Source organism: Hypanus sabinus, chromosome 14 (assembly GCF_030144855.1).
Source record: "Hypanus sabinus isolate sHypSab1 chromosome 14, sHypSab1.hap1, whole genome shotgun sequence".
Taxonomy (NCBI): domain Eukaryota; kingdom Metazoa; phylum Chordata; class Chondrichthyes; order Myliobatiformes; family Dasyatidae; genus Hypanus; species Hypanus sabinus.
In genome coordinates this window covers 53,780,826-53,796,996 of record NC_082719.1, presented here as the reverse complement: position 1 = coordinate 53,796,996, position 16,171 = coordinate 53,780,826, and the positions used below count along the sequence as shown (strand labels likewise).

The 16,171-nt window shown below is 40.0% G+C and overlaps 1 protein-coding gene across 3 annotated transcripts in view; it reads left to right on the top strand.

The window, feature by feature from the left end:
• Positions 1–1,525: 1,525 nt before the first annotated feature.
• The window catches only part of kdr (kinase insert domain receptor (a type III receptor tyrosine kinase)), a 73,702-nt gene continuing 59,056 nt past the window's right edge, over positions 1,526–16,171 (top strand). For 2 of the 3 annotated variants that reach the window (XM_059989218.1, XM_059989217.1), the window contains exon 1: positions 12,382–12,920. In XM_059989218.1, the coding sequence (XP_059845201.1) occupies positions 12,860–12,920 (61 nt within the window). In that variant the 5' untranslated portion in view covers positions 12,382–12,859. Of the gene's footprint in view, positions 1,769–12,381; positions 12,921–16,171 lie in introns of those variants that run through there. The other variant, XM_059989219.1, reaches the window with a different exon arrangement.

Genomic DNA, 16,171 nt, shown 5'->3' with positions numbered 1-16,171 from the left:
GTAAGAACAGGAAGGCAGATTATTATCTGAACAGTGTAGAGTTAGGTAAGGGAGAAATACAAAGAGATCTAGGAGTCCTTGTTCATCAGTCACTGAAGGTGAATGAGCAAGTGCAGCAGGCAGTGAAGAAGGCTAATGTAATGTTGGCCTTTATTACAAAGGGAATTGAGTACAAAAGCAAGGAAATCCTCTTGCATTTGTACAGAGCTCTGGTGAGACCACAACTGTAGTATTGTGTACAGTTTTGGTCTCCAGGGTTAAGGAAGGACATCCTGGCTGTAGAGGAAGTGCAGCGTAGATTCACGAGGTTAATTCCTGGGATGTCTGGACTGTCTTACGCAGAGAGGTTAGAGAGACCGGGCTTGTACATGCTGGAATTAAGGAGATTGAGAGGGGATCTGATTGCAACATATCAGATTATTAAGGGATTGGACAAGATAGAGGCAGGAAATATGTTCCAGATGCTGGGAGAGTCCAGTACCAGAGGGCATGGTTTGAGGATAAGGGTTGGTCATTTAGGACAGAGTTAAGGAAAAACCTTCTCCCAGAGAGTTGTGGGGGTCTGGAATGCACTGCCTCGGAAGGTAGTGGAGGCCAATTCTCTGGATGCTTTCAAGAAGGAGCTAGATAGGTATCTTATGGATAGGGGAATCAAGGGATATGGGGACAAGGCAGGAACCGGGTATTGATAGTAGATGATCAGCCATGATCTCAAAATGGCGGTGCAGGCTCGAAGGGCCGAATGGTCTACTTCTGCACCTATTGTCTATTGTCACGTATTCCACAGTTTACCACAGAGCCCACCATTGGCTTCAGAGTCCCATCTCCATGACTGCTATTTCAATAACACTATTTCAGTGCATCATTGTTATTTGCTGTTTGCCACATTGTTGAGCAAACAGCCGTCTCAGGAATACGAGAAAATCTGCAGATGCTGGAAATCCAAAGCAACACGCACAAAATACTGGAGGAACTCACTTAGCAGGTCAGGCAGCATCTATGGAAAAGAGTAAACATTCAATGTTTTGGTCTGGGACCCTTCATCAGGACTGGGGAAAGGATGAGAAGTCCTAATCAAGACTAGCAAGTGTCTATCCTTTGGTTCAGCCAGGGAACCAGAGGATGCTCACTCAACCAGGGTTGTAAACCGGCCATTTGCTAACAGAGCCAACAGGAAAACTCAGGACACCCAGACATCTGATATGAATTTTAACTCTTCAGCCTTTCAGATGATACTACTGTACATGTGATTTTTCAAATCGTTTAAATGAATGGTCAATTAAAATAAAATGAGATCTGTTCTGCTTTCCAAGATAACTTCCACTGGGGACTGAACAAGGCCATTCACCGTCAAAGGCAGAACATGATCCCCTGTGAGAGTTTGGGCAAACACTTAACGGAACTGACCGAGCGCCTACACCGTTGCAATACTGCCACCTTGGCCTTCAAGTGAACTAGAAGTTTATTTTCTTTAGGCTGACATACGACAGGCAAAAAGCGCGAAGGGTGCCCAGACGAAACGCAGCACCCTTCGTGTTATCTACCGGAGAGCCAGAAACCCAAAGGCTTTGTTTCTAAACTGGAAATCGTGACAGCGACTCGGCAGGCGTGACTGCAGGAGATCGTCTGTAAGGAAAACAAAACATTCCATGCAGCAGGAAATCTTGGCCCATTGTGGAAAGAAAGCACTTTAAGAGAAGGGAGCTTTTCCGATGTGCTGCAGCAGCTTGTTTTATCAATTGGCATGAAGCAGGATCTGTGTAAATTGGTGAGGCATATGCTTCTCGCGGTTACATAAAGTTCTGCTATTTTTACTGTAGTTCTTAAATGGTGTTGCTGAATCTAAAAAGCTAATTCGCAAACCAGCAATACGTGACTGACAAACATCAATGGGGAAATTGGTGACTAATCTTGTTTTTTGATATTTTATAATAAGAGTATTAATCGGAGAAACGTTTCATAACAGTATTTATATCTTTTGGGGAAAATCCCAAGTATTTCAAATCGTCCAAAATGCCCGCCAATTTGAGTTCAGCTTGCTTTCCGTCTTCAGAATGAAGAGGCAGAGAACGCATTTGTTTTTGGAATTAATCCTTCGTGTTTGCCCTTATCAACCGGGAACGACTTCCGCTGCTTTAGTTGTTGATTGCCGATACTGGTGTGTTGCATAGATAAGCGCCGCACAAATACTGTCTCAACCCATGACTTCGCCGATTTACCAGATAATGTATAAAGAAGGTTCGATCATTTCCGTCATCAAGGTCTGTAAAAAAGCATGGTTACTGCTGCCACTTCAAACAGATTTCACTACGTGCATAAACCATCACAGAATCTAGATACATACAAAACAGAAACCGATCCTTCGGCCCATCAAGTCCAAGCCAACCTGATCTTCTGTCTAGTCATGTCACCTAAATCCCTCCCATCCATGTATCTATCTAAATTTCTCTTTAATATTACAACTGAACGCCCATCTACTACTTTCCCTGGCTGCTAATTCCACTCTTTTCTCACCCACTGGTCTGCCTTCAGATTCTCTGAAATATTTCACTTTTCACCATAAACTTCTGACCTTGAGTTCTAGTCCCACCCAACCTGAGGGGGGAAAGACTGCATGTGTTCACTTCCTCTACACCACTCATAACTTTGTAGACTTCACTCACCTGCACTCCAGGGAATAAAGTCCTAACCTATTCAACTTTTCTGTATAACTCAGACATTAAGGTCCCAGTCAAGTCCTTGCAGATTTTCTCCGCACACTTTCAATCTTGATACCTTTCCTGTAGATAGGTGACTAGAAATGCACACAATATTCTAATATCGGCCTCACCTATATCTTGTATAACTTAAACATAACATCCCAACTCCTGTATTCAATATCCTAATATATGAAGGCCACTGTTTTAAAAGCTCTCTTTAGAACATAGAACATAGAAATCTACAGCACATTACAGCCCTTTCAGCCCACAATGTTGTGCCGACCATGTAACCTACTCTAGAAACTGCCGAAAATAAAATCCTATTTACTTGTAATGACACTTTCAAGGAATTAATGATCTGTATTCCTAGATCATTTTATTCTACAGTACACGTTAGAGCCCTACCATTCATTGTATGCCTTAAGCTGGCTTGTCCTCCCAAAGTGTAACACCTCACTATCTGCATTAAATTCCATTTGCAATTTTACAGGTCATTTTCCCAGGTGGTCAAGATCAGAATGTGGTAGCCTTCCTCATTGTCCACAACACCCCACTCATGTTATCACTAATCCTTGCCACATACCACTAGCCACAGGACTCTACTCAGAGAGATAACCATCTATTACCACTCTCTGGCTTCTCCTACTAAGCCAATGTTGAATCCAATGAGCTACTTTAACTAAATCTTCTGGACCAGCCTCCTATGTGAGACATTGTCAAAGACCTTCCTTAAAGTCCATGTAGATAACATCAACTACATTTCCTTCATCAACCTTCTTAATGACCTCCATGAGAAACTCTAATACTGGTTACACATGGCCTACCATGCCCTAGTCAAAGTTCAAAATAAATTTATAACCAAAGTACATATATATCATCATATACAACCCTGAGATTCATGTTTCTGTTAGCATGTGCAATAAATCTAGGGAGTAATAACCACAACCGAATCGATGAAAGACTACACCAACTCGGGCATTCAACCAGTGTGCAAAAGACAGCAAGATGTCCAAATTCAAAAATAAATAGATAATAATAGTAATAATAATAATAAATAAGCAAGCAATAAATATCAAGAACATAAGATGAAGAGTCCTTCAACATGAGTCTACTAGTTGTGGAAGCATTTCAATGATGGGGCAAGTGAAGTTGAGTGAAATTATTTTCATTGGTTCAAGAGTCTGATGATTGAGGAATTGTAACTGTCCCTGAGCCTGGTGGTGTGAGCTCTGAGGCCTCTGTACCTTCTTCCTGATGGTAGCAGTGAGAAGGGAACATGTTGTGAGTGGTGAGGGTCCTTGATGATGTGTGCTGCTTTCCAAGAACAGCAATTCTTGTAAATGTGTTCAATGGTGCAGTGGGCTTTAACCATGTTGGAATAAGCTGTATTTACTACTTTTTGTAGGATTTTTCATGCAAGGACAGCAATGTTTCCATACCAGGCTCTGATGCAGCCACAAAAAATATTCTTTCCACTACACATTTATACAAGTTTGTCAATGCAGAAAGAAGTAAAGGTGCTACCATGCTTTCTCCATAATTACACTTTCATGCTAGGCCCAGGACAGGTTGTCCAAATAATAACACTGAGGAATTTAAAATTGCTGACACTCTCCACCTTCGATCCTCCATTGAGGTCTGGCTCATTGTCCTCTGGTTTCCTTCTTCTGAAGTGTATAATTAGCTCCTTGGTCTTGCTGATATTGAGTAAGAGGTTGTTGTTATGGCACCAGTCAGCCAGATTTTCATTTTCATCCTGTATGCTGATTCATCACCACCTTTGATTTAGCCTATGACACCATCAGCAAACTTGAGTTTGGTATTGGAGCTATGTATGCTTAGCCGTACAGTCATAAGTGTAAAGTGAGTAGAACAGGGGGCTAAGTACACAGCCTTGTGATGTACTATGCTGATGGATCTTGTGGAGGAGATGTTGTTGCCAATCTGAACTGACTGGGGTCTGCAAGTGTGGAAATCAAGGATCCAATTACACAAGGAGGTACTGATGCCAATACTACTGATTAGTAACTACTGACCCTACTGATTAGTCTTGAGGGGATGATAGTGTTGAATGTTGAGCTGTAGTTGATGTATGCATCTTTGCTGCCTAGATGTTCCAGGGTTGAGTGAAGAGCGAATGAGATGGCATCTATTATGGACCTGTTGCTCTGTTAGGCAAATTAAAGAAAATCTGAGTCACTTCTCAGGCAGTAGTTGATAGGTTTCATCACCAACTTCTCAAAACACTTCATCACTGTGGATGTAAGTACTACTGGTTTCAGGTTCTGTCTATCCAAATACTCATATGTCCTGACCCATAGAATGCCTTTCAATAACTTGCCTATGACTGACATTAGGCTCACTGGCTGATAATTTTCCAGCTTTTTCTTACAGCTTTTCTTGAACAATGGAACAACATTTGTCATTCTCCAGCTAAGGACATTTTAATTATCTCGGTCAGGGCCCCTGCAATTTTTGCACTAGCCGCTCACAAGGTCTGAGGAGACACATTATTAGGTCCTGTAGATTAATCCACCCTCATTTGCCTTAAGACATCCAGCACCTCCTTTTCCATAATCTGGATATAGTCCATAACTTCACTACACTTTTGCCTCAGTTGTATAGTCTGTTTATATCTCTTGAGGAAATGTGGATGGAAAAATTTCACATAAGATCTTCCCCATCCCATTCGGCTCCATACATAGATGACCATGCTGATCTTTAAGAAGGACCAAGTTTGTTCCTTGCTGTCTTTCTTCTCTTAACTAAGCGATGACAACTCCTATGATTCTCTTTTACCTTGTCTGCCAGAGCAATTTTGGCTTATTTTTGGCCCTTCTGATTTCTCACAAGAGTTTTCATGCAATTCTTATACATCTCAAGTGCTTCCTGTCTGCCTATACCTGATATGCATCACTTTTCTCTTTAGCAGGGTCTCAATACCCTTCGATAGCTAAGGTTCCCTAATCCTGTTAGCATTTTTTTTTATTACAGGAACATTCAGATTTCATTTTTGAAGGCTTCCCTCCTACCAAGCATCTCTCTGCTAGAGAACAGTGTATCCCAATCCATATCTGCCTGATCCCTTCTGATGCCATCAGAATTGGCTATACTCTAGTTTAGAATCTCAAACTGAGGACCAATCCTATCTTTCTCAATAATTGTCTTGAAAATAATGGAATCATGATCACTAGGTCCAAAGTGTTCCACTATAGACACTAATCACCTACCCTGTCTCATTCCTTAAGAGGAGATACATTTGACAAACTCTATCCCATTCAATCCATATACGGTATGGGAAATCCAGTCAATATTTGGAAAGCTGAAATCAGCTACTATCACATCTTTATATTTCTTACACAAACACGAGGAAATCTGCAGATGCTGGAAATTCAAGCAACACACACAAAATGCCGGTGGAACACAGCAGGCCAGGCAGCATCTATAGGAAGAAGTAGAGTTGACATGATCCTTTCCCTTCTCTGTGTCCCTTTTGCCAATCAACTTTCCAGCTCTTAGCTTCATCCCTCTCCTTCCTCTCTTCTCCTATCATTTCAGATCTCCCCTTCTCCCTCCCCCTTTCAAATCTCTTACTATCTCTTCTTTCAGTTAGTCCTGACAAAGGGTCTCAGCCCAAAATGTCGACTGTACTTCTTTCTATAGAGGCTGCCTGGCCTGTTGCATTCCACCAGCATTTTGTGTGTGTTCCCTTATATTTCTTACAACTGCCTGCTGTCTCTCTAAATCCCACTATTGGGAGATCTAGAATAAAGTCCCATTAACATGGCCATAATTTTTTATTACTCAATTCTACCGATACTGCTTCACTAGAGAAGCCCTCCAATGTCCTCTGAGCGTTGCCATGAGATTTTCTGTGATGAATATTTCCACCCCTCTCCTATTAATACCTTTACTTCTATCATGCTACCAGTCCTGCCTCTTCTGTAACCAAGGCTTGCTAATGATAACAACATCTGATCCATGCTGCAAGTTCATCTGCCTTACCTACATCTTGCGGTGAAATAGACTGATTTTAGAACATTAACCACACCATGCTCATAAACCAGTCAATTTCTGCCTTTGCTTGTAGGCTAACATTTACTTTCCCCACAGCCATTCCATTTGCTGCCCTCCCACTTAAGTTCGCACACCCCAACCACACTAGTTTAGAACACCTCCCGCCAATAAGCGGCACTGGCAAAATTTCCCACATGGATATTGGTCCTTCATCCAGATCAGGTGCAAACTATCTTGTTTGTACAGGTCCAGTGGCCTGAGAGAGAGCCAAATAATCCAAGAATATGAAGCCCTACCTCATGTACCTCATGTACCTTAGCCAAGTGTTAAACTGCACTGTCTTCCTACTCCTTGCCTCACTAGCACAAGGCAGGGGTAGCAGTCCTGGGATCACTACCCTGGAGGTCCTGTCTTAACCCGGCAACCAACTGCCCGGATTCACTCTGTAGTCCTCCATCAAGCCTATGCCATTGGGATCAATGCTGTCAATGAAATCTGTATGAGGTATTCGTTTGGCCACTTCAAAAACAACTTAAAAATATGAACGGAAATCAACCATAAAATGACAGGTGCAAGAAATCTGCAATTAAAACAGAAAATACTGGAGGGGGTGTGGTGATGATTCAACAAATCAAAGATAATCCATGGAAAAAGAAACGGTTAGTATTTTGAATCTGCAATCTTTTTTAATGGTTTCTATTTCCATGGATGCTGCCTGATGCTTCAGCATTTCTGTTTTGGTTAAAAAATAAATAATTCAAAGGCCTTTATTCATTTTGGAGCAACAAACAGCAGATGCTAAAAATCCAAATGAAATACAGTAGGTCAGGCAGTATCTGTGGAGTGAGAAAATAAGGCAGTGTTTCAGACCATTCATCTCAAAATGCTTTCCAGGCAATATAATGGGTATTAAATTAATCATTATTTCAAGGTGGGATAGAAAACACCCATAAACGGCAAAGTAATTTTAGTAATAGTAATTTTTTTCCGTATTATTGAATAGCGGATATATTCTGCCCACTACTAGGGAATAATTTGGCCAAAAAAAAGCCATAAAATATTTCACTGCTATCCTCCCCACCCCCAAAAGAAAGAGGACCTCATCCAAAGCAAAGTGTGACATGTAGTACTGCAGCCTCTCGATGTTGCGCTACAATGTTAGCAAAGACTTAGCAATGTTGACTGAAACTGGTAGCTTCTGAAAGAAGGATGTTATTCACTGGGGCGTAGCTGTCATAACCAAAGCCCAAACAAATGTTATATTTCGCAATGTCCAAGCAAATTAAGAAAAATATTCAGATATAAGAAAGTGCTGATGTTGGAATCTGAAGCCACAGACAATCTGCTGGATGAACTGTTGAGCAGCATCTGTGGGATGAAGGGAATTGTTGACATTACCGTCCAAACCCTGTATCAGTTCTGGCCTGGTGCAGGGTTTCAACCTGCAACATCGATAATTCCTTTCCTCACACACATGCTGATCAACAAACCCAGTTCATCCAGATTTTTGCTGTTAAAGAAAATCTAAATAACTGGGTTGAAAAGCCCATTTTTGTTGGGAAAAAGTTAGGGCTTTCTGATTTTGCCGTTGTAGGAATGCTTTCAAAGTCCAAAGTAAATTTATTATCAAAGTTAGCACATACAACCCTGAGATTCAATTTCTTGCAGGCATATTCAATAAATCCATAATACAATAATAACCACAATAGAATCAATGGAAGACTGCACCAGCCTGGATGTTCAACCAGTATGCAAAAGACAACTCTCTGCATATACACAGAAAGAAGAAATAATAATAGTAAATAAATAAGCAATAAATATTGAGAACATGAAGAGTCTGTGAAAGTGAGTCCATAGATTGTGGGAACATTTCAATGATAGGGCAAGTGAAGTTGAATGAAAATATCCTATTTGGTTCAGGAGCTTAATGGTTAAGGGGTACTAACGGTTCCTGAACCTGGTAGTGAGAGTCCTGAGGCTCCTGTACCTTCCACCTGATGGCATCAGCGAGAAGAGATTTGGTTTCAATTTCGTAAGTTTTTTACTCTGAAAAACTTTGTTCTTGATAGCCCTATCTTACTTTAACTTCTTTTTCAAACCTTCTTTGACAGACCAAGCTTTTAGCATATGGAAAAGGAAAGTTATAAAATGTTTTCGTGATCTTTTTTTTGAAGGTAGTTTGATGTCTTTCGACCAACTTTCCAACAAATTTAAGTTACCTAAATCTAATTTTTTTAGATATCTACAAATCAGAAATTTTTTACATAAAGTTCTACCATCCTTCCTCAACTTTGAAAAGGTTCTTCAGATTTGATTTTTACCTTAAATCCTTGTCAGAAGGGATTAGTGGCTCTTATTTATAATATGATTATGAAGATACAACCAGAAATATCAGGTAGAATTAAACAAGAATGGGAAAAAGAACTTCAATATAATATATCAACAGAAAAATGGGAAAAAATTTTACAAATGGTTAATTCTTCTTCTATATGTGCTAAACATGCTTTAATACAATTTAAAGTTGTACATAGAGCTCATATGTCTAAAGATAAACTTGCTCGATTCTACTCTCATATTAACCCTCAATGTGACAGATGTCATTCAGATGTGGCTTCATTGACCCACATGTTTCGGTCATGTCCCACCTTATATAACTATTGGAAGGACATATTTGCTACCATTTCCTCAATTTGGAATATTGATTTACAACATTTTATTACTGCAATTTTTGGTATACCAAATGAGGATGGTAATCGGTTTTCCCCTTCAATCAGACGAATGATCGCCTTTGTAACATTAATGGCCAGAAGGTCTATATTACAAAATTGGAAAGAAGTAAATCCTCCTACCACATTTCAGTGGTTCTCTCAAACTATTTCTTATCTGAGCTTAGAAAAAATTAGAAGCACTATTTTTGACTCATCAATTAAATTTGAAGAAACTTGGGGACCGTTCATTCGACACTTTCATATGAATTAATTTGGCCTCTTCCAGACCTTCTCTCTGTTTATTCTTGTTCTGGTATGGAGTTCCGGAGTTTTTGACACTATCATATACATATAAACTGTTATTATTGCCCATGTTAGTTTAGTTTAGTTTTTTTTTCAATATATATTTTTTCTTGTATTTTTTAATTTTTTTTTCTTTTGATGATTATTCTTACTTTTTTTTCATGTATAATTATTATAGGCTTGATTGATTAATGTACTTTTTTTCTTGATATTTTAATAGGATATTGTTATCTTATTATTAATTCAACTTCAAGTCTAGTGCACTTATAACCTATTCATTATTACGTTATGTTTTTTTTATATATGAAATTCAATAAAAAGATTGAAAAAGAAAAAGAGAAGAGAAAATGACCTGGGTGGTGAGTTCCGTGATGATCGATGCTGCTTTCCTGTGACAGCTCTTCGTGTATTAGTGCTGAATGGTGGGGAGGGCTGTACCCATGATGGATTGGTCCATTTTTTGTAGGATCTTTCATTCAAGGGCATTGATGTTTCTATACCAGGCAGTGATGCAGCCAGTGAACATACTCTCCATTAGACATTTATAGAAGTTTGTCAAAGATTTGGATGTCACACTGAATCTTTGGAAATTCCTAAGGAAGTAGATGTGCTTCCATACTTTCTTTGTATTGTCCTTATGTGTGGGGCTAGGGTGGATCCTCTGAAATAATAACACCAAGGAATTTGAAGTTGCTGACCCTCTGATCCTCTGATGAGGACTGGTTTCCTCCTCCTTAAGTCAATAATCAGCTGATTAGTTGGTGAGGCATTGATTTGTTGATGTGGAATGGATCAAGTGCAAATTTAAGGCACTCAGTATCAGCATTAATGCCCCATGTTAGATAAACAGCACAATTTTTCTGTCTTGCCACTCCACACCAATATTCTTCTCCTATTTTGTTTTCCTCCGGCTAGAATGAATGTGTTCACCAATTAGTGTTGAAGCTCACTTGAGGTAAGCTCTTTGTCAACACAGAAGACCTTGCCCTACTCACATGACGTCTTAGCAGTCAGTGGCATTTGATTCGGCAGTGAAATATTGAAAATAATAAGTTTCTCATAATCTTAGCAATAATCATCAAATATAACTTGAAAGTACAGTGGATTCAGATGAATTCAATGTTATTCACAATGGGAAGTCAGAATGGAGGAAACAAGTCATCAACGTGGGGAAAAATATGAAATATAAATATGAAAGATTCTGCAAATGCTGGAAATCTTGAACAACACCCACAATACAGGAGAAACTCAGCATTTAGGGAAAGAAATAAACCGTCGATGTTTCAGGACTCTCTTATCCTCTCTGTGCTTCTTACTTCATGCCCCCACCCCACCTAAGCACCCACCCTTACCTGGTCTCACCTATCATCTGCCACCTTTTACTCTGTCTCCTCCTCCCATCATTTTATTCTGGTCTCTGATCTCTTCCTTTCCAGTTTCAGTGAAGGATCTCCACCCAAGACTTTGACTGTTTATTCCCCTCCATAGATCATGCTTGACTTGCTGAACTCCTCCTACATTTTGTGTGTATTTTTCTCAAAAACTGCAAAATATTGATGAACCATACACACTCATCAACATTTCTGAACTGAACACAGAGCAACTAATATTTAACACTGAAAAGATAACTTTGTTGAAAGCAGATGGATATAATGTTTGTAGCAGAATTTGTCTTATTTGTTTGATGGCTCCTTTGCTAGTAAATACCAAACTGTTTCTGCCAATGATTAAAGAATGGAAAGACATATTTAAATTACATCTTTTGCACCCTCAAGTTGTCCTGATTCATTTCACAGGCAAGGATGTTCTTTTGAAATGTAATAATTTTCTAATGAGGAAACACTGCAGCCACTTTGTGCTAGCAAGCTCCACCATTCACCAATGCGTTAAGGACAGGGTAGTCTATTTTTGTCATGTCACTTCAGGGATCAGCTTTGGAGAAGGCACCAGGGATAACCCCGATGTACTTCATAATGAATACTCCAGGTACTCCTGCGTCTGTAACCGGTGAATCCACTCGCACGGGTAATGCGAAGCGAGCGCCTTTCCTCAGCAAAGCTGAACCTAAATGACACCCAACTGCAATAATAACAATGCCATTCTGTGGACTTTGAGAAATCCATCATAATGCCAATTTATTGTCGCTTACTACTGTCGATTAACATCCACGTGGAAACAGACTAAGACTGGGTAGATTTATATCCAACTGGCCTTTCGAAACTGCTTGGCAGAAAACCAGATAAATCGTCAACCCACCTTATGAATAAACTCACTGGAAACTCAACAACCAGATTTAATATCACACTGTTATTGATAAAGAAAAGACTCACAATAAAGGCTCACTGTGACACCAGACTGAAATCCTTTGATGGCATTTCTTTTGTAGCAAACATTAAGTAATTTCTAGATATCGGCACTTTCAGATAAAAAGTAAAATACGCTGTTCGATATTTAATTTATGTTTATGCTGTATTTGTACTATTGTTTCAGATAACCAAACTCGTAAAAAGATAGTAAGATTAAACAGATGCCTTCCTGTATATTTACATCTCTTAGAAAGTTTGACTTTCGTGTCTTATAATGGCTGTGTTTATACGTGAAACTGTGTTTATATCTGGAACTATTGAGAGTACTGATCTTGTTTCTGTAATTTTTTTCAGTGAGCAATTTCTATGATATTTTGTAGACACGGTCAGTATAGATTTATTCCACTTTTTGTGGTTAAACTCGTAAGAAAGTTCGTTCTAGTTTCCATTATTTTTGATGGAATTAGCAGCATCCTCATGGCACGTGACGCATAGTTCAATTTTCGAGGCTTGGGACCTCCTCCCGCATATAACCAGCAAATTGCTATGTCCGTTCAAACCAAAGCTGATCTTTGTCCAGCCAAGCCTAATCTTCTCCTACAGGACGATCTAGTAAAAAAACGATACAAGATTATAATCCCTGGATTGTTTTGAAGACTTCATTCAACCTTTAATGAATCAAATGTGACTTTAATGTTGTTCGATTGTATTGGGAACAAGGGAATGTGGTAGAGTGAGGCTGTGAATCATTCGACATTTATCGAGAAAACTGCTGGATTAGACCAGAGATCGCGTTGTTCTGGGTTCGGGGAATACCCACTGTGACATGTCGGAGAATCCGGTTTTCGCGCTGCTGTGGCTATGGTTTGGGATTTCTGATTCAGCCGGTGAGGGTATCTCCAAGCGAATGTTCTTGTTATGCAGTATTTAAGAAGGCTCCACATTATAGCAATTAAGCGCGCGAATCCAATAGAATTGCAGAAAGGTCACATGCATAGTTTAAAACATTAATTCATAGTGAACATTTAAGTTTGTTGTAAACGAGTGAACATGGTTTGCAATTGATTTTTATTTAATTTTTGCTTTGTAATATAATGTAAATCCATCCCGTGTTTACTTTTATTTGATGCCGTACATAGACCGTGCGCTTTGTACGACCTGAAGCCGATTTTTGGTTATATAAACCGATTGTGGAAATTGTTTCATTTCGTACAGTTGAAGAGAATTCGACCGCTTCGAAATCGCGCTGGAACAGTGCTCCACTTGCTTAGCCGAGTAGTCCATCTTCTGGCCGACCTGTTGTCGCTTCTGAAAGTGATCTGATTAGTTCGGTTGTAATGAAGCATTGCCACGTTCTTTGAAATCATATGAAAACATAGTTAAAACGTGGGGTCTTAGAAAGAAATCAAGTCTTTTATCTGTGATGGCGGAAACTGTAATATTTCGATTACATTCACAGGGAATCTCTAACATTAATATATTGTTTATGGAGAACTGACATTTACAACCGAGAGTTTAAAAAGCTCTTTAAACTAAAGTACTTTGCAACTTTACATGTCTCCCTCCGGGTTCCGCTGTTCAGTGCAATAGGATTGTCTAATAGGAAAGTCCGAATAGGACCAGATAATGCTGGAAACATTCAGCTGGTCAGACAACATCTGCCTGATGCTGAGCACTTCCACCCTTCTCTGCTCCAGATTTCCAGCATGTGCATTTTTTTCCCCCTTTACTTTCCTCTAATACGGTAAATCGACCAAGAAAGCAGTTTCACGCTGTGGATTTTCTAGACCGAATTGACGCAGATATTAATTGGGAGAACGTTCAGAGGGGCAATGAAGCGTACTCAGGGGGTGTGAATCTGGACTGAGTGGCTGCCGTTCACTGCTGCGGGGTACATGCCCAAGGGGAAGGTGCACTGACGGGGGAGAGAGATAGGTTGCTGGCCATTCCAGATCACCGCGGTTCGGAACTGGAAGTGAAGCCCTTTCTCCATCATCTGTTCAAACCTGCCATATCTCCGGAAGCAGAACGGGGACACTCATCAGGACCTGAAGAGATGATGGAGCTTGCACTTAATTGTACTTTATTAAATCGTTGTACTTTACGCTATGATATCTCAACACAGCCTATCCAGGAATCAAGGTTCAATGTTTCGAGCTAAAGCAATCAATGGAAAGGAGGTGGGGTGGGAGTTATCAATACTAAGGGAGTCACATTCCTTCAAAACACAAATTACGCCATCGTGCATCACTGGTCCGTGCGCCTGGACTGACATTGTGCCATGTGTATGCTAGAAGCACGACTGTTTTCTGAATGTCGCTCCCACATTTCGATTCCGTCAGGTCACTCGGTTTCTCTCGTGTTTCAGACTCACACGACACAAAAACGGATAACCCCCATCCTGCTCGACCCGCTGAGTGCCCCAGCAGATTATTTGTTACTCGCAATTTTCCCTGTTGCCGAAGGGGAATAGAGAAAAACAAAATAACTTATTAAAATCACTGGTCTGCTCTCAAAAAACTTAAAAGTAAAACCTGTCCTGCGCCAAAAGGCGTTGGAGCAGTCTGCGGAATCATTCACTTTAACGCACTGCTGTTATCCAGTAGCTGATTAACGGCGAGCGGATAATCATTTGCGGGCAATGAAGTTGTTGAAGTCTGCTGTCAACGCGGATTGTTTGGCTGAAGGAGCTCCTGACGGACAGACAGGAGGCGTCAGACCTGCGGCACAATTAGCGCCAGTAACCCAAAATCAGTCAGACTGCAACAGAAAAATAAGTAAGATTTCCCTCTGTGACTGTGTGTTACCAGCGTAATGAAGGCTCGTTACCAGGCGATGCTGTGAAAATAAGCAAATAGTAAGCAGGCTTACTCGGGCAGTCTTTAAGGGAGCAACAAGCTGCCTCTTCACTTACACTCAGCATCCCGTTTAATAGCTGTTCTTGCTTTGTGATGCTTCCAATGTGTCAGCTCCCTGCATCTCCCAGAGAACGTGCAGTGTTCACAAGGAAAGAATTGCCCATCTTCCTACCATCACAGCAGTAGGCTTCACCCACCTGTTCTCAATGTGTGGTATTCAGAATCTTCAACTTCATTTAGGGTATCCCTTTGTTTAGTGGGGTATGATTTAGGTAAGGATCTGACCACCATATTACCTCATAAGGGCACCACTCCTCAACACAAGAGGACATGGCTTTAAGGTAAGGGGTGGAAAGTTCAAGGGGGATATTAGAGGAAGGTTTTTTTTTTACTCAGAGAGTGTTTGGTGCGTGGAATGCACTGCCTGAGTCAGTGGTGGAGGCAGATACACTAGTGAAGCTTAAGGGACTACTAGACAGGTATATGGAGGAATTTAAGGTGAGGGGCGGTTATATGGGTGGCAGGGTTAAGGGTCAGTGCAACATTGAGGGCTGAAGGGCCTGTGCTGTGTCGTATTGTTCTATGTTCTATGTTCTATAAGCTTACCACATAGAATTCAAAGTGCTGGCAATGTTAGTTGAATGTAAGTCAGTGGGACTTACATAGTTCTTCAATTATGTCAATGAAGAATTCACAAATATTTTGATGCACATATGATAAATAAAGCTAATCTTTAAATGAAATATAGTCAATCTACGAATGCAATAACTAATTACTGTGAATATGGACATATTCAGCAGGCCCAATTCGTCATGAAGTGAAAAGCATTTTCTGAAAATATTCTTCCTGTTAGCATTCCAATAGTTCATTCAATAAGTATGTTGCTAACGTATGTTAAAATCCTTTCAGCACTAGTAATGCTCAAAATGAGTCACCATGGTTTTCTGTAATTAAATTGACAAATTGCTTTACCTTCTTATTACTTCTAAATCATGTATAGTCAGATTTTTATTGAGCCTAAAGTTAAAACTTCAAAATATTACAGCAGACAAAATAAACAAATATATATATTCTAAAGTACAAGGTTACAGTCGTTAGAAGAAACTGTCCTTGGACCCACCCAAACAGAATTTCCTTCCTATCTCTGTAAAAGTGTTGCTGTACTTTTTCTAGAACTAGCTACGCCCATATGTATTACACATAAATTGATGTAGATAGTTATACACAACCTATGCCTAAGAATTTGGGCAGGTCTAATGAGGTGAATCCGCATGCATGGT